The sequence below is a fragment of the Rhinoderma darwinii genome, chromosome 1 (assembly GCF_050947455.1).
Source record: "Rhinoderma darwinii isolate aRhiDar2 chromosome 1, aRhiDar2.hap1, whole genome shotgun sequence".
Lineage (NCBI taxonomy): Eukaryota > Metazoa > Chordata > Amphibia > Anura > Rhinodermatidae > Rhinoderma > Rhinoderma darwinii.
The window spans coordinates 269,477,112-269,504,149 of NC_134687.1; the positions used below are offsets into that span (position 1 = coordinate 269,477,112).

General features: G+C 43.7%; 1 protein-coding gene across 1 annotated transcript in view; it reads left to right on the top strand.

Annotated features, from left to right (window-relative positions):
* The window catches only part of SMIM24 (small integral membrane protein 24), a 200,601-nt gene that overhangs the window by 102,190 nt on the left and 71,373 nt on the right, over positions 1 to 27,038 (top strand). Inside the window, exon 4 of the mRNA XM_075853072.1 lies at positions 12,386 to 12,421. Within this exon, the coding sequence (XP_075709187.1) occupies positions 12,386 to 12,421 (36 nt within the window). The remainder of the gene's footprint in view (positions 1 to 12,385; positions 12,422 to 27,038) is intronic.

The following is a 27,038-nucleotide window of genomic DNA, read 5'->3' on the forward strand; positions in this document are numbered from 1 at the left end:
TCAGAAAGCACGGCCGTCACTCGGATCACACCAAGTAGCAACCGTACTTTTCACGGCCCCGTTGACAGACGAAAATAGGGCATGTTCCATTTTTTGACGGCCCGGTTTACCTGGCAGTCCAAAAATTGCTTGTGTGAATAGCCCCATTTGGAGTCTATTGTTCCTACTGCGGCCATACGACGACCGTTCCAAAAACGGCGGTGGCACGGCCGGCATTCCCTGTCGTGTGAATAGGGCCTATGGCCTCATGCACACAAATGTACGCGCAGGCTGAGTCCCGTCAGTGATCCGAGGAGAGATAGAACATGTCATATCTTTCCTCGGATCGGAGACTCGGATCATTTTTCACAGACCCGATTCACCCGCTAAAGTGAATGATTCCGTGAAGACTATCGGGAGCCGCTTTTGGAGCTGTTTTTCTATTGAGTCAATGAAAAATGGCTCTAATAACGGCTCAAGAAGTGACATGCACTACTTTTTACGAGGCGTTTTATTTACGCGGCCGTTTTTAAAAAGCGCAAAAATTGCTGAATCATTGTCAAAGCATGTAGACCCCTAATCATCAAAACCCAAATATTGTTCTCAACCTTACTGTAGAACTATTGTTTGTCTAATAGCCAATGTCTAACAAATATAAAATCACCTATGCAATGTAGCAATAACATTCTGTAGGTTTGCTTGGAACATGGTATTTGGAGCTACACTTTCTAAATTTTTGACTGCCTACTAAGATGCTTTAGTTTTAAATTCTCATTTATAGAGTACCATTAAATTTATATATTTTAGTAGACACAGCAAGAATCTCCACCACCCGAACCTCACTCCATGGATAGGTTATGCCACCAATGTCAGCTGGTGAGACTGTGTTGCAGGCTACCGAGGGCCAGGACAAGATATTTTGGTACCCTAGGCAGATAAGGCAAATTATGCCACCACCCCCCATGTAAAATCAATTCTAAATTTACTTCCTTGCTAATAAAAAAGATTTTAGAAGCAAATGTTATTTAACCCCTTCCCACTGCAGCCACTTTTAAACTTCCTGACAGAGCCTTATTTTTCAAATCTGACGTGTAACTTTATGTGGTAATAACTTTGGAATGGTTTTACCTATCCAAGCGATTCTGAGATTGTTTTCTCATGACACATTGTACTTTAAGCTAGTGGTAAAATTTGGTCAAAACATTTGGTATTTAATTGTGAAAAACACCAAAATGTAACCAGAAATTGCAAAAATTAGCATTTTTATACATTTAAATGTATCTGCTTTTAAAAAGATAGTAATATCACACAAAATTTTCCATATGTCTACTTTAGATTGGCATCGTTTTTTTGAACATCCCTTTATTTTTCTAAGACGTTACAAGGTTTAGACCAGAAATGTTCTCACATTTTCAAGTAATTTTTTGTAAAGGATTTGCCAGGCACAGCTTCTGTGTCAACGCCCATAGGTAATCAGTCTGCACCTGCTTCTATGTCTGTGAGACTGACTCCATCTTCCACCATTCAGGATGGCAGGCTTAGGAGTGGGAGAGCCTATCACAGCCTGGCCAGACGGAGCTAGCTCCCGCCCTCTGTCTATTTATACCTGCCTTTCCTGTTCCTCCTTGCTTGTGATTCTTCTCTGTTGGTTTCCTGGCCCTGTTGCAGCTTCTTGAACTATTTGTCCCTGCTTCATTGACCCTGGCTTACTGACTACTCTCCTGCTCTGCGTTTGGTACCTCATACACTCCTGGTTTGACTCGGCTTGTTCACTACTCTCCTGCTCTGCGTTTGGTACCTCGTACACTCCTGGTTTGACTCGGCTCGTTCACTACTCTTGTTGCTCACGGTGTTGCTGTGGGCAACTGCCCCATTTCCCTTAGCTTCTGTGTACCCTTGTCTGTTTGTCTGTCGTGCACTTTTTGAGCGTAGGGACCATCGCCCAGTTGTACCCCGTCCCCTATGGCGGGTCGTTGCAAGTAGGCAGGGACTGAGTGGCGGGTAGATTAGGGCTCACCTGTCTGTTTCCCTACCCCCAGGTTATTACAATTTTAAAAGGCTTTTTTTTTCAGGGACCAGTTTAGTTCTGAAGTGGCTTTGGGGGGGGGGGGGGGCTATTCAATAGAAACCGCATAAGTCACCCCATTTTAAAAACTGCACCCCCTCAAAACATTCAAAATAGCATTTAGAAAGTTTCTTAACTCTTTAGGAGTGAAATTTACATTTTTATGTTTTTTTGCAGAAATTAATATTTAATAAAAAAAATTCTGTAACAAAAAATGAGGTTTTACCAGAGAAACACAACTCAGCGTGGATTTTGCTTGGTAGTAGTTTTGTTTGAGAGTTGCTGGTGTTTTCAATTATAATGTTGGGGTACATGTAAGCTGGACAGAGTACATCAGGGGCATAGTCAGGTGGTATAATAATGGGGTAAAAAAAAACAATAAAATAATCCATAGATGTGTGTTACGCTGTGAAGCATTCCTTTCTGCACAGGCCAGTGTCACACTAATAAATGGAGTCGTTTCTTATCTCCCTTTTGGTACACACTCTGCACCTTTGCAGTTTTGGGAATTTTGCTGGGAAAGTGTTGTCCTGGTATAATATGGGCACCCTCGCTTCCAGCAGATATGTTTGGGCCCTCCCCGGTTTCCTATTTTTAGGGCCTTCATGAATCACCTCTTAAAACAGAAGAAATGTTCCCCTCGGGCCTGCACTACTGCATATTTTTTGTTTCCTGACTTATTGGAGCCTTAACTAATTTTGTTTTTTCATAGACTTAGTGGTATGAGGGCAGTTTTTTTGCAGGACGAGCTGTAGTTATTATTGGTACCATTTTGGGGTACATACGACTTTTTATTCATAATCTAATTTTTTTCTGTAGAATTATACATATACAAAAGGAAACAAGCCAAATGAACAGCTCTGAAAACATACATATCAGTATTAATGGCATTACTCATAGGAAAAACCTTGGTATGCATAGACATATTTCCCACAGTATCGAAATACATACACATATCATATGATTTGTAAGTAACAAACCTAGAATCATCACTTGGTAAAATTAGAACCAAGAACAATGCGTATGTTTTGTGACAAATGACAGAGCATCAAAAGAAAAAATAAAAGAAAAAGGAGAGGAGATAGAAGGAAGGACATGAGACAGAAGGGAAGAAGCAAAGAATGAAGGAGTAGGAACAACAAGGAGAGGGCTCCCTGTATTGTGACACTTAAAGGGGGCATAAGAAGGGGTGGACTTAGAGGGGAGGAGGCTTTCCCCATCCTAGATGAAGGTGACGACCGTAAACAGGCCGTGTAGGACAGACCCCAACGATGTGAGAGTTCAGCCCAGCTAATTAGCAAAATGTGGACCAGATTTGAAGGATGACCATGTACCCAACAGAGAAAGAACTCTACCAGAGTGATCACTGTCTTCTGCTACAAGAGATTCCATTCGACATAGAAGATCCATCTCCAACACCCTTTCACCAATTGTAGGCGGCACAGTAGACTTCCAATGTCTATGAATAACTGTTCGGGCTGCAGTCAAGAAGTGTCTTAGGAGACCCTTCTTTTTGCTCGGCAAAGGGCCAGGAATCAGAGATAAAAGAGCTACCTGAGGAGTGGGTACTATAGGAGAACCCTCCACTATTGCATAGATGTCAAAAATAGCTTTCCAGAAAGTCTGCAATACTGGGCACGACCACCAAATGTGCAACATCGTTCCGGTCACATTCCCGCAACACCAACATATGTCCGACACCTCCGGGTACATCCTATGTAGAATCTGTGGGCATCAGTACCACCTAGTCAGTATCTTAAAATTCTTTTCCTGTGCATTTTATGAGACAAAAAGAATATGCGATCCCAATCTGCCAGTGACATATTTACTCAGAGTTCTCACTCCCAGGCGCTAACGTATGCAGGAGGCTGGTCAACAAAGGCCTCTAGAAGTAAGGTGTATAGAGTAGATATCACCCGAGCCGGTAGCTCTGTTTGAAGCAACACCGATTTAAAGGCAGTATTTGTGACGATACGCATCCCGTCCGGTAAAGCCGGACGCAAGAATGTAGACAATTGGGCATACTCCTTCCAAGAAAGGGTCCTCCCCGGGCAGGTCTAACGCAACTCCGAAAAGGGAGGAAGACGTCCCCCATCTGACATTAACTGACATAATCTCGTGCCATCTGAAGAGGACCAACTCAGAAAATTATTTTTGTTGACAGCCGGTGGAAATTCTGAATAATCAAATAACGGGCTAAGAAGCCCCGGTCTATGTGAAAGGCCCCTCCTAACCAAAAATCTATCCCACAGTGTGAGAAAATGCTGGGTAAGTATAGGAAGGGTCACAAGAGCCGGTCTATGATCGGGCAGAATCCACGGCAACGATCGAAGGGAGAGAGCAACAATGGAATTCTCAATCCCCACCCACTGTTTATTAAGGCCATTATGAAACCAATCCACCACCCTTGAGAGAACAGCAGCTTGATGATATATCAACAAATCCGGGAGTCCAGCTCCCCCTTTCAGTTTCGGGCGGGACAGTGACCTCAGATTTAGATGCGGCCTCAGAGTGCTCCACACAAACTTTAGAAATGCCTTCTCCAAAGTCCTAAAAAACGCTCCAGGAATCAGTACTGGAATGGCATGAAATATAAACAGAAAACGAGGGATGTCCATTTTGATCGCGTTTATGCGGCCAAACCAGGATAGTTGTGTTTGATCGTAAGATTGTAGGCTTTTGAGAGTGAGTTGAAGTAAAGGAGGATAGTTAAGAGAGTAAAGATCCGCAAAGTCCCTAGTAATCTGAACCCCTAAATATTTAATAGACCTCGGTTGCCATTTGAAGGTGAAGGACGACTGCAGAAGATCTAGCACCTCGGTAGATAGGGAAATATTGATTGTTTAATTTTTTTGTATAATTTACCTTGAAGTTGCTGACCTGCCCAAATGTCTCGAATTCCCAAATGAGCACCAGTAAGGAAATCATGGGGTTTGTCACAAAAAGCAAAAGGTCATCTGCATACAAAGCCAGTTTACAACAACCCCTTCCTATTCTTATCCCTGAGATATCAGGAGAATTGCGGATAGCCATTGCTAAGTGCTCCATTGTGATAACATAAAGTAATGGTGACAGTGGGCATCCCTGTTTAGTTCCGTTAGCAATCGGGAAGGGTGCCGAAAGAATCCCATTGGCCCTAACTCGTGCTGTAGGTTTCTGGTAGAGAGAGAGGATCCTATCTAGCATTATGGGTCCAATTCCTATCTGGGTTAAGGTCGATGTTAAGAACCCCCAATGCACCCAATCAAAAGCTTTTTCCACATCAACTGACACTAAACAAGTGGGTAATGACCTTTTCTTGACATAGGACAGTAAGAGAATAGTTTTATTAGTATGGTCCCTCGCTTCTCTTCGAAGGACAAATCCCGTCTGATCCGCGTGGATAATCTGCGATAGGAGCGGGGCAAACCTATTTGCGATTGCCTTAGAGCAGTGTTTAACATCCACGTTTATCAGGGAAATCGGACGATAATTAGTGCATAGAGAGGGATCTTTCCCCATTTTGGGAATCACAGTAATGGTGGCCAATAACGTTTGCGGAGTGAAGGGCATCGCAGTTGTGACACAGTTATAAACCTTGGTCATGAAGGCAAGAAGCTTAGTAAGAAAGGTCTTGTAGAAGGACGCCGGGAAACCATCAGAACCCAGACTTTTACCCGACGGAGCGGATTTTATGACCTCATGCACTTCCGATTCCGAAAAGGCCTCCCCCAGAAAGGAAGACTCAGTCTACTCTAGAGCCGGTAGAGCCGTGTGTGTGACATATAAGTAAATTTTCCGTTGGAGATCACTCATTGACATGTCTGCTAAAAGCCCTTTGAGATTGTACAGGGATTGATAGTATTCTCTAAATGTATTGACAATGTCCTCTGGACTATGTTTGTGTTCGCCTTGTGTTATCTTGATCACTGGGATAAATGAGTGAGGAGCCCGTGGGTGTAGTGACCTAGCTAACACTCTACCGCATTTATTTGAGTGTTCGTATGTGAAACGCCGTGCCTGATCCTGGAAAGACGCATGTGCCTGGTCAAGTACATTTCTCAAAGAGTTCCTAGCCTCCAATAGCTCCGCCAAAGTCTGAGGACGTTGGGACTGTTTATGGTTGGTCACTAGAACCTGTATTTGAGACAATAGGTTCTGGATCGTAAAAGCCTTTTCTTTTTTTAGTCTCGAACCTTGCTGTATGAATATACCCCTTAATACACTTTTCAAAGCCTCCCACTGAACAGATAGGGGGTGGGGTCCGCCGCATGATGGTCCAAAAACTCAGAAATAGAGCTATTAATGGTGCATTGTCTGCCCAGATCATAGTTCCGATCTGAGACTCCGGGTGTAAAGGATTTGCCTGACACAGCTTCTGTGTCGACACCCGTGGTTAATCAGCCTGCATCTGTGCCTAGGTCTGTTAGAGTGACTCGATCTGCTACCACTCAGGCTGGGAGGCTGAGGAGTGGGAGAACCTATCACAGCCTGGCCAGACGGAGCTAGCTCCCGCCCTTGGTCTATTTATACCTTCATTTCCTTCTCCTCATTTGCCTGTGATTCTGTATGGTATCCTGGCTCTGCTGCTCCTGCTAGTACTATTGACCTCTGCTTCAAATTGACCCTGGCTTTACTGACTACTCTCCTGCTCTGCGTCTGGTACCTCGCCCACTCCTGGTTTGACTCGGCTCGTTCACTACTCTTGTTGCTCACGGTGTTGCCATGGGCAACTGCCCATTTCCCTTAGCTTCTGTGTACCCTTGTCTGTTGGTCTGTCGTGCACTTAGTGAGCGTAGGGACCGTCGCCCAGTTGTACGCCGTTACCTAGCATGGGCCATGCAAGTAGGCAGGGACTGAGTGGCGGATAGATTAGGGCTCACCTGTCTGTCTCCCTACCCCGTCATTACACCTGGGACCAGGAAAGTAAGTGATGGCTAATGAGAAACAAATCTATCCTGCTATACATGTCATGAACCGGAGAGTAGAAGGTGTAATCCTGTGTTTGGGGGTTAAGAATCCGCCAAACATCCACCATCTGCATGGCAAAAAGTCTATTACGCAATCCATGGTGAAATTAAAATCACCTGCAGTAACCAAAAGACCTTCCGCAAAATTATATAGTTCCGTAAAATAACTCCTGCATATGCACACCTGGTCGTGATTAGGGAGATATACATTAGCCACGGTAAACAGTCTCCCAGAGATTCGAAGTTTCAGGAACACAAAACGCCCCTGGGTGTCATATTGTGTCGCGTCAGGGTTGGTACTATGGAACCACTGCGTATAGTATCAGTGTTTCAGAGTAGGCACATGTTCAGTCCTGAAATGGGTCTCCTGTAAAAATAAAATCTGAACACGTTGTTTATGCATATGATATAGGATCTGAGAAAGTTTTTGTGGGGTATTAAATCTCCGTACATTCAGAGAGCAATATTTTAAGGACGCTATCTGGGAAAGAGAAGGGAGAGGGGAGGGGAAGAGGGAACAGAAAGAGAGAGAAAAGAATCAGTGAACTAATGGATTCACCACAGACGGTGTTCCAGCCCCAAAACTACTAAGTTTAGGGGAAAGAAGATAATGCAAAGTGTTCAACAGAACACACCCTAGGTATGGGTTTGACTGGACTATGGAAGAAGGATGATCCCAACCAACCCCCACATGCCTGATACAGATAGAAACACATACTTAAACTATCCAATCTCAAGAACAGAGATTTCAAGAAGAAATACGTATCCAAGCTATTTTAGTCATAGCTCCAAGTGAGCTCCCGCAGAAGGACTACCCCTAGAGAACATACCATTCCACTAGTCGGGAGGAACACAAAACCAAAAATGCTTATCACATCAGATAAGGGAGTCTGACAGAGAGATGTATGTTAACATAGACTAGGGTGTCTCACAGGGGGGGGGGGGCAATGCCCAAACCAGCGTGACATATAAAGACTCAGGAACTACTACTGCTCTCTATAATCCTAATAAGGGCAGTAGGGAGGGCCCGGAAGTCCCCCATGACTAATATCCTCCCACAGCACCGCAACAACCTCTACTCCCTATCCCCCTCTCTAGACAGCTCTAAGAAAAGGCGAGCAGCATAATCCCATAGAGCTAAATAAATATGAGGAAGCTGCAAATTTTTTATCATACAGATGATCGCAACCTAGTCGGCCTAAATCTTCTCTTGTATAGATACATACATCCGACCAAAAGGTTGAAACTCTCCCAGGCACTCCCTCTTCCTCCCTACCCAAGGGCACACTAACTGGATATGCAGTCCCACGTCCGCTTGACAGAGATGGCGAAAGTAATAAAGTAGACCCCCTAAGAGCCCCCAGAATACACTCCCCTCCCTTGCATAAGGACACTCTCCCACAATTATAATATATGATAGGCACACAAGACTAGATGTCAATATGAAGCATTAGAACGACCCTTCATAGGGTGTAGAAGGCCCCATTTGAATACAGCAAAAACCATTTGTCATAGTAGAAAATGACCCACAAACATCCCATTATTAAAAAATCAGAAGGTCCCAACAGCACGGTCGTCATGTCTTTGTGAATGTATGAGGCCCTAATTTCTGCTGCAGACATGACGGTTGTCATGTCTGCAGCAGAAATTAGGGCCTCATACATTCACAAATCAGTAAAGGCAGTTATATGAGGCAGTTATGTAAGGCAAGGCCTGACATAAAGGCAAAATCAAGGTTCCATAGAAGCAGGTTCGGAAACCACCGGGCCCTGCAATCGTCTGCGCCTAGCAGGAGTTGAAAGGTGATCAATCCTAGAATTACGTAGAGGCAGACGCTGTGGCATTGGAGGAAAGAATGACCAGTCTGAGATGGAGACCTGTGGTAGATCTAAAGCAGTGAGGAATTCAGGAATGTCATCTGGGGAATATACAGAATATGTAGAGGATCCGCGGCGAAATTGCAGTTGGAAGGGGTACCCTCAGGAATACGGGATATCTTTTTCCCGGAGTGCCATGAGTAGGGGCCTCAAGGCTCTCCTTTTAGCAAGTATGGAATGGGAGAGATCAGCCAACAATTGCACCGGTGCACCATCGAAGTCCAGTATACCCCTTTTACGTGCTTGCCGCATTTTAGATTCCTTAAGCTGAAAAATGTGAATTCTGCACACCACGTCACGCGGTCTAGCCAGGTCCGTGCTTTTTGGACCAAGGGTGTGGTGGGCTCTGTCAATCTCCAATGGGGATTCTGCAGGTCTAACCAGCAATGTGTTAAATATACCCTGTAACGTGTGGGTAAGGTCCTGGGGTCCCGTGGCTTCTGGGATACCCCTGACCCTGATGTTACAACAGTTGTATATGTGCAGAATGTTGATCCAATAAAAGTTGTTGAGAGACCTGTTGCTGCTGGAGCGCCTGAGTTTTAGCTTCAACGGCTCCTACAGATGCACTTATATGAGTAATGTCCTCTTTCATTGATCGGATCTCAGTTTTGCAAACCGCTTCATATATCCCTCCATATCCTTTTTAGTGGGGATGGCCGCCATTTGCGCAGTAAGCACCAGTAACTCCGGGACCATTGTAAGAGCTTGTGAAGGGGCAGAGGAAGACTCACCCCTCAGAGAAATAGGAGAGAAGTAATGCGTCAGGGCTGGAGGAGTTTTCTTCCCAGGAGTTGGTGTAGCCGAGGTGCCGGTCCGGTCCGCCATATTGGATTGACGGGGCTGAGATGCTGAAAAATAATGCCGCTCCTCGTCCCTGCGATTTATGTTGCTATTAGCCGCTGTTAGTCAGGCTAGGGAGAGGTCAGGAAGCAGCAGCTCTCACACCACATGTCTCACCAGCGCCATGTCCAGGCCACTCCCCTACATGCGACTTTTTAATAAAAAAATGTATTCCAATTTTTGTAGGGCATTATTTTTAACGTGTTTTTTTTTTGGCGCCGTTCACCACTTGGAATTAATAACATAATAGATTTATAGCTCAGATTGTTACGGTCACGGTGATACCAAATATGTATGGTTTATTTATTTTTTCAATAATAAGCAAAAAGGGCAATTGTGTTTTATTTTATTACTTGAAACTTTTATTATAGATTTAATAACTTATATTTCACTTATTTGTTTACACTTTGTTTTAGACCTATGTAGTGCAATGTATTAGATCTGTCAGACGTTCATTGAGAGCAAGCCAATTAGGCTTCTCCTCAGGGCGGGGCCTAATCGGCTTCTGCAATGGCAGAGCAGGAATCGCTTTCGATCGCTGCATCTAAGGGGTTAATGGCAGGGATCTGAGCTAGCTCCAGTTCCTGTCGTTGCAGGTGGGTGCCAGCTGTAACATACAGCTGGCATCCACCGCTGATGACGCCGGCTCAGCTCCTGACCCGGTGCCATCTTGACCTCGGCTACAAAAGTCTTTTTCTTCCTGAAAGGCTTCCATACTAGGCAGACCGGGAGGGCAGTATTAGACCTCCGGTTTCCGTTGCAGCCACCGGCACCCCGGCAATTTAGTTGCTGGGGTGGCGATGAGCTGCAAACACCTTAAATTCAGCAATCGATTTTGACCGCTGCATTTAAGGGGTAAATGGCGGGGATCGGAGCTAACTTCGCCATTACAGCGGGGTGTCAGCTGTAACATACAGCTGACACCCGGGGATAGTGGCACCGACTCCGCTTCTGAGCCGATGTCCACCCTTTGTCGTATGGATACGGCAAATTGCAGGAAGCACTGACTTTCCATGACATATCCATACGACAAATGTCGGGAAGGGGTTAAAAATTGTATAATTAAAATTAACATAATAAATAGCACATGCATTATAATAATGTATGCTCACACTATACAAAGACTAGTATAAGCAATAATATTGCCAAACAGTGACCCAGTTAGTGGTCCGATACCAGTTCTATGAAGGCCGTCTGTGTGTAATATAATGCTGCAAACCATACAAGTGATCTCCCTACTGACCAGACACTGACAGAATACATAACTATTAAATCCAGTAACTTCAAGATGATGTCTTCTCTGATTGTAGTCACTCTCTTTCCTATTTTTTTCTCCATCTGGCCCAGACCACTATTATGACTTCCCCTGAAGACTACAGGGTTTGATATCCAGACATCATTGGCCCCTCGCTTCCATACCAAACCCCTTAATACATTCAGACACCAGACGAGACCCCTTAATTAATTCAGACCGACCCCCTAATTAACAGTAAAACCTCTTTGAGAGGACCATCCAAAATTGCAGTGAAAAATAAACTTAACACTTTCCAGCTACTGCTGCAAGTCTGTGTGTGCCTGGCTCCTATCTGCTCCTGCTCCCCCTTTCTATTGCCATTGTGGTTATGTCTATGTCTCTTCTACCTCCTTCTGCTCCCACTCCCATTTCCATAGACTTCTATGGGGATCGTGTCTGTGTATCTTTCTCTACCTGCTTCCTCTACCTGCTCTCCCCCTTCCCTCTCCATAGACCTCTATGGGCAGGCTGTGAAGAGACACCCCCACACACACATTTTAAGCAGTCCATATCTTCTGCTCTGTAACTAGAGACTAATTTTGCTTGACAACAGGAGGTGGACAGCAGATTACAGAAAGGTAGACACCTAGTGGCATTAATTTCACACAAAATTTGCATGGATAGCACAACTAAATTTTAACAGTAAGTAAATTACAAAGTGGATCAAGATCAGGAATACTATAGATTAGCATAGGTTGATTGAAATGTTAGCGTCCATTTAAGTGATCAAATGTTACACAGGCCTTTCTCAGGCTACACCAATCTCTGGTTTAGCAACACATTTGACTCCTTTTGTGCTTAATTTAATATTATACTGGGTTCAGAAGACAAATGAATGATAAATTCAGGTAATTTTTTTTGCTCTGCCATGAATTTCAACCAATGGTAAGGCCCAGGCATCAGTATTTTCTTGCTGGTAAGGCCCTAAAAGAAAACAATTATGAATCCCTGCCCTAAATTATCAGACCCCAGACCGGATCACAAAATATATTCATGCCCAAGACCAGAACCCTGAACTCAGACCAGGGTCTTAGACTCCTACGTCCTGATGCTGGACTGGGCAGGAGCCCAATGCAGAAGAGGACCAGGGAGCAGTGAGTCATGCAAGCCATGCTCACTGCTTCCTAGACCTCCTGTATCAATAATTGCATCTCACCGTCTGCTGCGAGGTGGCACTCTGTCCTCTCTGTCTACCCCTTGTCTTAGCCCTGTTGATGAATGTCCCAGAGGTCAGATCAGCACCGAAAATATGTTAGAATACTGCTTTAATAAATATAATCTAAAATTAATAAAGCATTTAAGTGAATGTCATGTTTAATTACGAAAATAAGAACAGTATATACTAGTTCACTTTAAGCTAATAATTGTATTTTTTCAGGAATGACATTGATGAGGAAGACAATAAAAGAGAAAGGTAAGCAAAATGTACAAGATGTTTTAAGGAGTTTTCTGTGATGTGTGTAATGTAAGGTATAAGGTTATATGAATTGAAGAGAGTTTGTTGATATGTTCTTAGGATGAGTTTATAATATAATTCCGTTCAGTCACATCTATGAATGTGGTGTGTACATACAGGGCCTGACTTCAAGGATAGAAAACTGTCATTCCGCTTACCATGACCACCACCCTCTTCCCCTTGTAATAAGACTCCGACTCTTATTGCGGTGAAAGGTCATAGCAGCTGCATTTATTAAACAATATTTCCACAAAATATTGGCACGGAAACATAAATAATAACATATAAATAACATAAATAACATATGCACTAATATTATGCAAATATTACAAACACTTTGCAATCAAACATTTCCCCTGCTCCCCTCTCGTAAACTATAACCTATGGGTGAACAAATGATCCTTGAAGGCAGTCTCCATTCTCACCCCACTTGTCATGTGAGGTAAATCATGTTACCCATGGTCGTCCACACCTGACCCAAGGGCACCAAGTACATGAAAGCTGCTCCTGAGGACTGTATATTGACAACAATTCAGATGCACAACCCATTTACGTGCACCTGACCATTATTTTCTGCCTCCAAGTACCCCTTCTCCCCGCCTCAGACGGACTACAGTGACACCTTACTGTCGGCCGTCCCGCCACACCCTCAGGATGAGTTCCAATCCATCTTGTAAGCCAGAGGCCCAAAAATCCATGCCTATAGCATTAAGGTGAACATCTTCCCCCCTCCTAAACTCCGGGGAAGGACTCTCTAAGTCCTGATGCTGGACCACCACACCACCATTCCTCCTCACAAAACGGGCCACCTCCTTATTAATTTTAGCCCGGGCTTTAATTTACGGCACCCACAGACCGCACGTGTCGCCACATCCTCCGTGCCACCATTTCCGACCACACCGCTACAATATCACGAAAAGTAGACAAAAGCAAGAGTAGATCCAACTTGATATCCCTATTGATTTCCCTAGAGCGCCGCATGCTCAAATCATTGCCCCCCGCATGAATCACTAAAACGTCTGGGGGTCTCTCCATTGCAGCATAGAACTGCAGAAAGGAGCATGTTCCATAACATGCCCCTAACATGCCCCTAAGCCCCAACCACCGCACCCGCATCACTGATCTATGAAAACCCAACTGCCGACCATCAAGACGAACGTCATCCTGAAGGGCACCCCAATATACAAACGAGTGGCCGATGATCCATGCATGATGCCGTGAAGCCTGAAAGACATCAAAAATATGACAACAACATGCAATACACCCGTAAAAAACAACAACACACCCAGCAAACATAATTAACACAATAACTGAGTGCAAACATACCCCTTAAACCTGGCAGACTCCAACCTCCCAATCTTCTTAATCACTGAATCAGACAACCTCCAATGAGCTGCCTCCGTGGCAGCCCCAATACGAAAGGAATGAGAGCAGAAATCCCTAGCGTCCAAACCCAAAGCAACTACACACCTACAAAACACAGCAACAAATTGATAACGGGACAAAATGTTACCATTTGCATGTATGAACAGTGGCGAACCCTCAATAGGGTGGAAAGCCAAGAACTTCTCAACACAAAAAAACAGACACAACTCAGACCCCGCAAGATGTGCCAACAGTACACGTAACCCCTTACCATACTGATCAGTTTTAGACCGCCTTATCACACAGACCACATGCCCCTCCGAAACTGCTACATCACAATCCTGTAGGCCACCACACACCACCCCACTTGTAGACACTAATTCCAAAACACGAAACGCACCAAAAAATACCAAAGATAATGGAGCCCTGAATAAACACACTTTGTAATCCGATAGACACACGGTCCCCAACCACACATTCAGATTTTCCAAGAGCTCAAACGACACAGGTCGCCGCGAGTCATGTCTGACACCTTGTTTCCAATACCCACGAAGGGCCATTTTTACTAAAAAGGATTTAGAAACATCAACAAAACCCCTCAGTTTACAACAAAAGGCCACAGCGGCCACCCGCCGAGACGCAACATAGAAAGACGCACCATCACAGAAAGACAAAACTACAAAGTATAGTAAAGAAGAAATCAAAGCTTCCTCCGACTCATCCGCACCCACCTGCAACAGCAACTCCTCCCATTGCACCTATAACCTAGAATATGCCGACTACGTAGCAATACTCACAGACCGTTGAATCAAAGCTGCCAACACCCTAAGACCACGTCCCACAGCCCCAACGGACAAGACTTCCCCAGCTGCTCCGCACCCGGCGCCAACGAGGGAAACCTGTCCCGCTGAAACAGAGAAAGAGAATCAGCAATAACATTATAAATACCTGGCACATGAACAGCAACAACACCGCAACACAAACCGCCGCAACAAGCACACTAGTGGGGGGGGGGGGGAATTGGCCATTTGCTGATTAATGGCCTGCACCATTCCCAAGTTATTACAACAAAAATGCACTCGTTTGTTGCAAAAACAGTCACCCCAAATTTTTGCCGCAATCACTATTGGGAACAACTCTAGTAGTGTCAAATTCTTCACCAAACCGGCCTCTCTCCAAGAAAGTGGCCATTCACCAGCACACCACTCACCCTGCAAATATGTCCCATAACCATGCACGTCTGAGGCGTCTGTGTACAACTCCAAATCCACACTAGTCACCACCGCATCCATCCACACAGACTTCGCATTATACAAACCCAAGAATTCTGCATATACATATATGTCCACCCGGACATCAGCTGACAACCGAACGAAATGATGGGGAACTGCTACCCCGCCGTAGCTAAGACCAGCCAGTGGCAGAACACCCGCCCCATGGGCATAATTCTGCATGCGAAATTTAATTTCCCAAGCAACGACTGAACCTGTCTGAGCTGCGCCTTATGAGCCCCCCGTATTCGATCCACTGTTACTCTTAAATCCAGAAACGTATCCTCTGGCAACCAGCATTCCATGCTAACGGTATCAATAACTATACCCAAGAACCGCACCGACGTCGCCGGACCCTCGGTCTTCTCAGGAGCCAAAAAAACTCCAAACAAACATGCCACGCGCTCCATCGTATGTAATAAAACCGAATAAATCCTGGAACCCGCAGGGTCAAGGAGCAAAAAATCATCAAGGTAGTGAAGCACCGAAAACCATCCGGTCTCCTGCTTCAATACCCATTCCAGAAACTTACTAAACGTCTCGAAATAAGATCACGGGATGGAAAAAACCCATGGGCAGGCAACAGTCAACGTAAAACGCCAACAACGGAAAACTTTCCAGATGCACAGGTAGTGTAATGTCCGTGGCTGCGGGCTGTCAGCTCCAACTTCCCCCTGACAGCCACAGCCACTAGTCGGCAAGCGCTAGCCCCAGCCTCCTCCCCAGGAGACGCCAGCACTCGCATCCACTCACCTCTGCTGGATCTCTGCCGGGTCCAGCCCCTAGTTCTCTGCCTGAGCGTTGTTGTGTTCCCTATAGTTTGTCTATGTGATGGCCTCCTAGTGTGTTTCCTGTTCCCGTCCCTGTTCCAGTCCCTGTACCTACACCTGTTTCCAGTTCCTGTTCCTAGCAATCCATACCTTCCTGGTCTAGCACTGAGCTGTGCCAAAGTCGTGCCGTGCTGCTTCCACGTCTGACCTGCTTCACCTCGCCTGACGTTCGCCTGCTACCTAAGTCCCAGCCGAGTCTGCCCTGCTGCTGTCTGAGCTGCCACAGATACCTATAGAGCTATAGACCCTCACCTGCTCCCTGTTGGCCAGCTGCCGTACCGCCAAGGTGGTACGGCCCAGTGGGTCCACAGACCCTTCGTGACAGTACGCTCAGGCCATGGACCCCGCTGGTCGATTCAAGACTATGACGACAACACAGGAGATGCGAGCGGATATGCTGCACCTCCGGTCTCGACAGGACCAACTCCTCCAGGCGTTGAACATTCTTGCACGTCGGCAGGAGGCACAAGCTGCCGTTTCTCCTACTACACCTCCTGGCAATGTGGAACTTCAGTCTACACCTCTTCGCAGTATTGACCCACATGTTTCTTTGCCAATTCCTGCCTGCTATGATGGAGAAGCAAGTACCTGTCGTGGTTTTCTTAATTAATGCCAGATCCACTTCAGCCTGTATGCTAGGACATTTTCGTCTGATGGTGCTAGGTTCACTTTCATCATTTCTCTCCTCACCGGAAAGGATCTTGCATAGGCGAACCCTATCTGGGAGAGACAAGGACCAGAGACCCGTGACTTCCCTGCCTTCCTCTGGACTTTTCACATGGTGTTTGAGGAGCCTGGATGGGTCTCATCTGCAGCGGCATATTTGATTAACCTGCGCCAAGGAGACACCTCCGTGAGTGAGTACGCCATCCACTTCCGCACCCTGGCGGGAGAGCTCTTATGGAGCAATGAGGCTCTGGTGGCTGCATTCTGGCATTGGCTATCTTCCAGAATTAAAGACAAACTTGCCGCCCGGAATCTGCCGTCTACCCTGGATGACATCATCCTTCTGTCTGCCCGGATTGATATACGGATCCGTTCAACGGGAGGGAGCCCTTCCTAGTCTCGTCCCTACTTTGCAGCAACCCTGCTGTCCTCCGATGTCAATCCTCCTAAGAAGTCGGTAATAACGGACCAGTATAAGTTATCTACCCAAGAGAGACAACGCAGACGCACATCTGGACTCTGTCTTTATTGCGGTCTCGATGGCCATCTGGTGCGCCTGTGCCCCCAAAAATCCCAAAACCTATGGTTGCTTGGAGTGACGACCTTGGATAAAGATGGACTTCCGTCTAAATTGTCCATACCTGTGTGAGTGCAATCTAGCATCCCACTATGCCTTGAGTTCCATCCAGCTCCCAATTAGCTTTTAAAAATCAATTTATGAATACGAGCAGCTCGGAGTAGCAAAAACACACAAACTCGTTACTGTATGGAAATGCTTCTACTTTATTCTTATCAGCAGCGGATATTTATAGTCAGACAATAACAAAATGACAATAATAAATGAGTCAGAAAGTTTAGATATAGTTCCACAACTCAATTGGCTCTTAGAGGGGCCGTTCCCTCATCTTCCCTATTATTGCTGCGTAGTGCTTTGCACACGGCACTATGATTCTCCATTTTAATTATTATTATTACTGCGTAGTGTTTTGCACACGGCACTATGCCTTAAAGTCCCAGAGCACCTACCTTCTAATATAACTAACTTGTACAAACATATAAGGATATAAGTATATAAGGTATACAGTAGGTATAAAACACTTTGGAAAAATACATTTCCTTTCACATTTCCCCCCCCCCTTTTGTGATTTTATAGGTCTGGTAATCATTACCTGCCTCTAATTTAACAACAACCTGTCATTTCTTTCCAGAGGCCTTGCTGTGAAAGCTTATCTTATAGCCGTATCTTATAAAACACATAACAATTAAAACAAGTCATAATGACAAAGACAATCATAATACATATTAGTGGTTGGAATAAGTAGCTTAATACTGAACTGGCAGTCGGTGAAAAACATGTAAATATATCATACCAGTGATGAGCCGTGTCATCCTTAATCTGGGATCCTAAATGTTTTCCCACTTATAACAGCATTCATTTTGTCTGTTTGTAGTGTAACAAGATGTCTCCTAACCATCTCTTTTACCTCTTCTGCGTCTTTTAGAACTTACATAGTTCAACTCATCTAAGGGGAGACTAATATTAGGTGTTGGCAATGGGTCCGGTACCCATACTGTGCTTACAATCTCATCCAAATCCGGGAAAAATACAATAGTCTGGTTCTTCCATTCTATATGACTAACATTAAATATACATCCAGAAAAGGGTACCTGTAATAAAAAGGTTTTAGTGTGTTGTGTCATCCGTAACCATACAAACACTCTGTGGTTTTATCTCTATATATAAAAATGTTCCTGTAAGATGGGGGAGGCGTTCCCACAAGCATATTTACCACCCTCCCTTCTCACCTGTGCCTTCACTGCAAGCTTCATATGGGAGCCAAGGTCAAAGATAAATCATACAAAATCAACATTACTTGTGTTAAAGGAACAATGACTTTCTTATTCACTACAAAAGAACCAAGATGGGAACTCCAGACAAGATGGCTGCTACATAAAATTAAATCATTTAAACATTATTATAATCACTTTCACATAATACATATCTTAGTAATTCGATATCCTGCTTGATAATTCATAATGTAATTTCATACAGAGAATATAAGCAAATAAACAGTCCTTCACAAACCCCCCTTTTTCTCATATTAAGTTACAGAAATTATATATTATAATTATAAAACTCAAACAATATATCAATAGGGCCACAACTAATATGATGCAATCACCAATGTCCGGTTTGGGTATGGGGTCCCACCTGTCTATTGACAAGTCCTGTACATCATCGTCCTCTTCTTCTCCTGTCTTCTGCTCTTCACTGACTGTCACCCTCAGGGTAACCCACACAATTATGGTGTCAGACTGCACAGTGGTGTCCAATGGGGGATTTATGATTACCCCCTCCTAGTCACTTACTTATTAAAACACTTGGATGCTGCTAATGGGTTCATTCAGTTCTTTGGTCTTTACTTTGAACTTTGCTGATGTCATCAGGACTTGGTTTGGTCCTTCTCATCTGTCAGACACCGTCTCTTTTAGTATACATCACCGGGCTGTACACAGCACCTCATGCTGTGAGCCTGGGGTGAGATCCCACATAGACGGATTCGTGGAGTTTTATTATGACTACCACATACCCTCCGTATCTGTCCTCTTCCTCCGATAAGTTGCTTGTCTGCACGGCTGCTTAGAATTGTGACACTGCCGTCAGTTCATGGCAAACGCGTTGTACTGGCTCAGGCTGCGCCTGCCGCATCTCAGTGATGGAGTTCATCATATTACAGTCTTTTAGTTCATGTTTACTGGCACTTGCTGGGGACACCCAACCCTTATCAATTGTTAAAATATATGCTAATCTGGTGATATCATCTACGTAATATAAAAGTTGTTCTAAGTAAATACAATAACAATGACAGGCCCTTAAACTAAATCAAACAAATACCTTTATATAGGAAAAACTTCTCTGTTACAATGGATAGGGCACCTAGAAAATGTGTAATTACTGGGTACATTTTATTTGCACTTGGTGTTACTCTTTTCAGCAGGATTTGTACCTTGATCTGAGCTAATTGCCTGGAACATCTCCAACTCACAAAAAATATACACAGATTCCACATGTTTATCTGACAAATGTCGCAAACCAATTTTTATTACTCTAATTTGTATTGCATGGGAAGGCCTCTCAAGGTCTGTTCTCTTTGTGATAAGGTTGGCACCGGTCTGCCAGGACTGTTCTGTAGGCAAATAAACAGCTCTAACAGAATTTAGCAGCAAGAGCTGTAAAGCCTGGGACATACCAATTAGATCTTACCACATGGATCCTTGCAGTCTTGGGGCATATGTGAGGTCATACACCATCAATGCAATTGCCATCAAGAGTGCCTTGGGTGCTACCGGTTTACATTCCTTTATCCGTCCACATTCTGTAAGAATCTGGTTCTCACGCCTTCCGCTCCCAGTTAGACTCTTCCTGTGGAGAACAAGCTTTTACATCGCATAATCATTAATTGATCTCAATCAGATAATTCAATTAGAAAAAAAATATTAACAAATAACATCTTTACATTAAACATTCACATTGAGCAGTAACTAGAAGTGATACATGCAAACTCATTTTTCTTCTTTATATATATATATATATATATATATATATATACATACACTGCACAGAATTTTCTGCTCTAAAATTTTCCTTTCCAAGAACAACAAAAAATAAATAAATAAAAATCCATATATGGGAAGGTGTTTTCAAGTCGGAATATACCACTGCTGTACCTTTTTATCTGACGCCTCCAGTAGTCCAATGCTGAGGCTGATCCAGAAGTTTACATAAAACTTAACCTCAGTATTTAATATTCCCACAACACTTCTTAAATACAGTTATTAAACAAACTAACTTTGGGATAACATCTGGAGAACTGCTGCTGTACAAACACCAATTCAATACTTGGGATAAAAACTATTCCCCTGAAGATACCAGCCGGGCTTCAGACCACCCTGAGAACAGGTCTACACATACGAGCACATTGTCATACACGTCTACCTCGGGTAGTTGTATGTTCTGCAGTCGCTGGGAAGGGTAATCTGGCCGGGCTGCACTTTTCACAGGTACCTTTGCTGTTTTACCTATATCACGCCATGCGCATATCACGCCATGCGCATATCATGCAGACTGCTACAAACCTAGCGGTGGCATTATTGAATCCAGGGACAAGCCAATTTACTGACACCTGGCTGCACATTCTATTGTTGTCAGGTCTGTCTTCTCTTGCTCTCTCAATTGGCTTACCCAATGATCCAATAAAGTTCCTTCTACCAATTGGCCCATTATTGTGGGCGATGCCAAAAGCGTCAGTGTAAATGTCGGCCGTCTCACCTTCTGCCAGGTTACAGCCTCAGCGAGCACCTCCAGCTCCGCTCCTTGAGATGAACAAGAAGGTGAGAGTGGTTTCTGGATGATTTACCTTGTGCCTCGTATCCTGTCTTGTACATATTGTATATGATCAAATATTTCTACATTACAAATTTACATTGGAAACCCATGTCACATATAGATAGAATATTTCAAAAGGATGGAGTTTTATTTTTCCACATTCATCTGATGATCCAGTTCATTTGTAAATCCCACCCACCAGGTCCTGATTAATACAAAAACAAACAAATTATATAACTGAAATCTGGCATAAAATAAACAACATTTTTATTTATTTTTTCCCTTCTCCCCATCTAAATCTGTAAAGACTCATCTGTGAGTTACGTCACCTCGCCTCCTGTGTAAATTTTCTGAAGGGGGGTGGTCTCTTACACAATACCTCATATTGGGTGGAGACTGCAGCACAGCATACCCAGTGCCATATTTACCGTTCTGGAAGGATCTGGAACCATCTATACAGAAAAACCTCAAAATGTAGGTTACTGTTATACACATTTAATCTGGATTACTCATTGGGGTCTCATACACATTTTGTAGACCTCCTACAACCAAATTCATTAATTCAAAACAAAATAGAACAGAAAACAAAATTTGTACCTGATCAGTAATGACATATCTCAACATAATAAGGTTGGGCACTCTTTCTGGGGGGCACTAGTTTGTCCCCCTGTAATACACAATAGCCTGGAACAAAAATTACTTTCTCCTGACAAAAAAATAAATACATTTTATCTTTAAAATGACTTGCAACCATTTACCTGTAAAACATCTCACATTTTCAAAAATAACATTTAGGCAGCACTATAGCACGTGCCTCATATGTGAAAACAAAAACAAAACAATTGTAATTAGTTATTCAAATAAAACAGAAAATAATATATCTGGTAATATTAATTACTGCAAACCAACAAACTATACATAAGAATAGGGAACAGTGGGGGCACATACATTTTCAAGACCCCGTGTCTCACAATATCTGTATTTTAATTCATTTGAATTAACATCAAAACATTCCAACATTAAATCTTATCACATCATAACACATAAATCTGCAGCGTAAATTTTATCTTTTTATAGACATATCCATCCGGCTGTAATATTTTTCTCACTTGGTCAAGTTATGGACGACAGCGCATGCGCAAAGATAAGAAACATTCCATTACGGAGTGGAACTGATTTTAACCCCATACACAAAACACTAAGAATTTTATTTTATTTTTTATTTTTTTTTAGACATTACTGCTGTTAAAGATAAGAACATACAATATAGATCTGCTTTATTGTGGCCACTAGTTCCAAACTTCAGACATGTTACATTACACACATCACACATCACACAGATGTCAGATCACACCCGTTCACATTACACTCCCCCCGTTCTGACCCACATTAGTCACTGCAATGTACCCGGCTGCTCTGTTTTCTTCACTCTTCCAATAAAAATTTACACCTGTATTTAAATTTTTCTTTCTCACATCAACTTACTTGTAACCACCTGTAATTACCTACTTTGTCATTTTAACTTATGCCTTGTCCTGACCATCCACCGTCCCTTTCTCAACAATCCACAAACCATTCTATTTATCACATGCAAAGTTCCATCTTAGGGCTGCCAGCCTCTTCAACAATTTTTTACAGTGTGTTATTTTGCCTTCACATACTTTACAAACCTTCATTGAATCAAACAGGAGTTGGTCACATTCATTTCAAACATCTACAAACCTCTCACTGCCGGGATATAGCTTTTGGTACTATAATCCTTTCATTTCAAATACTTCACATGTGAGTTACAACTTCTCTCTGCCATGCGCTAGGTCACTGCATTCCAAAGGGGGAAGTCTTACACTTCTCACAATTTTTCTCTGGTTAACAATATAATTGCTGGCAAAAATTCTCTCATGTGTTTCATATCAACAGTTCAAGATCACGTACGCACCTGCAACCTTTCATCAGACAAAAAGTTTCAACATACCTTTTTGGATCCGTCTTTCATACCACTGCTGGATAAAGTGTCAGCTAAATTTTGAGGCTTACACAATACATGTGTGAATGGTAAGAATAAGCTCCTTACCTACAGCGTTTTGTTTTTTTGTAATTCACAGATGCAGAGCCAGACCTCTCTAGTGATAGCTTATCAGACGAGCAATCTCCCGGGTTTTATCGGCACCATTACTATCGTGGAAGTCAATGGCTCAAAATATATTTTAGACTGAAATTTAGACGAGTCCAACAGACATGCACGCTCATGCAAACAACTTCTAATACTACTACTCTAGGTCTCTTTCACCCCAAAATCATTGGTCACTGATAGACCGGCAAACAACTTAACTAAAATTGTTCTGAGTCTCTTTTCAACCCCAAAATCTTCGGTCACTGATAGACCGGCAAACAACTAAACTAAAATTGTTCTGGGGCTCTTTCAACCCCAAAAATCTTCGGTCACTGATAGACAATCTCTTTCTATCTATTTTCGACAGTTACCGGCAAACAACTAAACTAAAATTGTTCTGGGTCTCTTTCAACCCCAAAATCTTCGGTCACTGATAGACCGGCAAACAACTAAACTAAAATTGTTCTGGGTCTCTTTCAACCCCAAAAATCTTCTAACTGGAGTTTCCTCGTTGAGCAGCACTTTCCAATACACACACACACAAACACACACACACACACACACACACAATAGATTAGAAGTATAACAATTATCCCTGCACAATGCAATCCCCCTGTAACATGGTCAATGCCGATACCCATTCCTCTTTCACACAAACTGAGATGGAAGTCAGGCACTTAGTTTCTAAGGGAACTGTAAAGGATCTGCCAGGCACAGCTTCTGTGTATACGCCCATAGGTAATCAGTCTGCACCTGCTTCTATGTCTGTGAGACTGACTCCGTCTTCCACCACTCAGGATGGCAGGCTTAGGAGTGGGAGAGCCTATCACAGCCTGGCCAGACGGAGCTAGCTCCCGCCCTCTGTCTATTTATACCTGCCTTTCCTGTTCCTCCTTGCTTGTGATTCTTCTCGTGTGGTTTCCTGGCCCTGCTGCAGCTTCTGAACTATTTGACCCTGCTTCATACTGACCCTGGCTTACTGACTACTCTCCTGCTCTGCGTTTGGTGCCTCTTACGCTCCTGGTTTGACTCGGCTTGTTCACTACTCTCCTGCTCAGCGTTTGGTACCTTGTACACTCCTGGTTTGACTCGGCTCGTTCACCACTCTTATTGCTCACGGTGTTGCCGTGGGCAACTGCCCCATTTCCCTTAGCTTTGTGTACCCTTGTCTGTTTGTCTGTCGTGCACTTACTGAGCGTAGGGACCGTCGCCCAGTTGTACCCCGTCGCCTAGGGCGGGTCGTTGCAAGTAGGCAGGGACTGAGTGACTGGTAGATTAGGGCTCACCTCTCTGTTTCCCTACCCCCACCATTACATAATCACAAGCCCATATTCCTAGGCTACCCTGGTCCCTCACACTACTATGGACCCCCTTGAGAACCTGGCTCAGCAAATGCAGGGTCTCTCCCTACAGGTCCAGGCCCTGGCTCAGAGGGTCAACCAGCCTGACACTACCATGGTAGTGCCCCTCACCTCACCTCTTGAACCCCACCTCAAGTTGCCAGACCAGTTCTCAGGGGACCGGAGGACTTTTCTCTCCTTTCGGGAGAGTTATAGGCTCTACTTTCGCTTAAAGCCTCACTCCTCAGGTTCTGAGAGTCAGCGGGTGGGTATAATTATGTCCCGGCTCCAGGAAGGGCCCCAAGAATGGGCCTTCTCCTTGGCTCCTACAGGAGATTACTCCAATCAAAGCGGGGGATGTTTGCCTACCAGCTTCAAACCCACATCCTCTACGTCTGTTGCCTCACGTTCATTAGGCTTTTCAAACACACTTCAGATGCCTCAAACTCCTGGTGTGGAACAAGCAGGCAATGGGAACAATCCCAGGCCATCAAGCAGTGCAATTACACCTATGACCCCCATCGCTACCTTTCCTTTTTTAGGACCACCCAACCCACGTTGGGGTCCGAAATAACAACGTCAGTCAGTATACAGGATCACAGGGATGACAATATGCAGATCTTTAACTTATCCTCCTTACATCTAAATCCCTATCAAGAAACATTATTATGTAGGGGATTGTCATATACACCTGCACCTGCCTTTGATGACTTTGTCTGGTCAAAAGATATCAATCTTTTTGCTAGGAAACTAGCATTACATAAACACTTTAAAAACATTACCCGAGATGGCACACCTTATAGCCATGAGGAACTTAAAACCCTAATAGATCTTGAAACTTTACTAGAGGAAAATGAATTTGGAGCTGTGACCGCTACTGGCCCCTTCTCCTCCTTGCGACCAAAATCCAAACTCACTCCGCCATTCTCCCAGTACAGTCACATCGACATCTTTGTTAAGATGGTATGCACTGATCTATGTAAACTGAAAAATGACAAATCTAGGGTTTTTGGGAACCTCAGTGCTAGCGAGAAATTGGCACTGGATGACTTATGTAATAATGACGAGATAGTTTTAAAACCCTCTGATAAGGGAGGAAATGTAGTTGTGATGAACCGACTAGATTACACACAAATGGTCCACAAATTACTAGATGACACTACTACTTATGTCATACTGACAGGTAATCCTACTGACCGTTTCTTGGTCGAACTGCATCTCTTCCTCTCAGAGGCGAAAACTAATAACTTACTAACCACGGATTAATTCAAACGACTATATAATCCTAGCCCGACTCTAGCAACATTTTATGCCCTGCCAAAAATCCACAAAGCTGTACGTCCTCCCCCTGGTAGACCAATCGTATCAGGAACTGACAATCTCACACAGGGGATCAGCCTTTATGTAGACGAAATTCTTTCACCGTTCGTTTCCTCCCTACCCTCCTTCTTAAGGGAAACTAAAGACACTGTCGCCAGGATCCAGGAGATCCATGTCACTCAAACTACCATACTTGCCACCATTGACGTCGAATCACTATACACCAACATTCAGCACCAATTAGGTTTAGATGCAATCAAACACTTTTTAAGCACTAAAGGTACTCAATTTAATTTACACAATGATTTCGTTCTATCACTGCTACAATTTCTACTCACACACAACTTCTTTACTTTTGACAGAAAGTATTATAAACAAATAAAAGGCACGGCCATGGGCACTGTATGCGCACCCACCTATGCAAATCTATTTTTGGGGTGGTGGGAAGACACCATTGTTTTTACAGATAATTTACTTTCTTTCACATCACATATTTTGTTCTGGGGGAGATTCATCGACGACATTCTCATTTTTTGGGACGGTGACATTGATTTATTTAATGATTTTGTTCTGACACTTAATAATAATGATATTGGCATGAGATTTACTCATGAAACACACAAGAGCGAGATCAACTTTCTTGATCTTAAGATCTCCCTGGATCCTGGCGGCAATGTTCATACTGATATATTTCGTAAAGCCACTGCCACGAATAGCCTTTTACATTGGCAGAGTCATCACCCACCGGCCCTCAAAAGGGGCATACCGATAGGGCAATATCTCAGAGCCAAGAGAAATTGCTCTGATGAACAATCTTTTCAGATCGAATGCGATGAACTATATAATAAATTCGTGGCACGTGGCTATCCAAAAAAGTGGCTACACAGGGCCTATGCGAGGGCTAGGACAACTGATAGACAGAATTTAATCCTGGACAATGGTACAAATCCTGTCAAAACCGAGTCATCCAGTGCCATCCGCTGCATTGGTACATACGATGTTTGCTCTTCTCAGGTCATGGATATCCTTAAAAAAACATTGGTCAATACTTACTATTGACCCAGACCTCAAAAAAGTCATTTCAGCGGTTCCGAGTATTACTTACCGTAGAGGGAAGAACTTACGAGAACTTTTGGTACATAGCCATTATTCCACTAAAAGCAGTTCTCAACAAACCTGGCTAAAATCTCCAGTCAGGGGCTCTCACCCATGTGGTCGTTGCTCCTTCTGTCCTCTTATGCCCATGACAAAAACCTTCACAAATCCATCTGATGGTAAAGTCTATG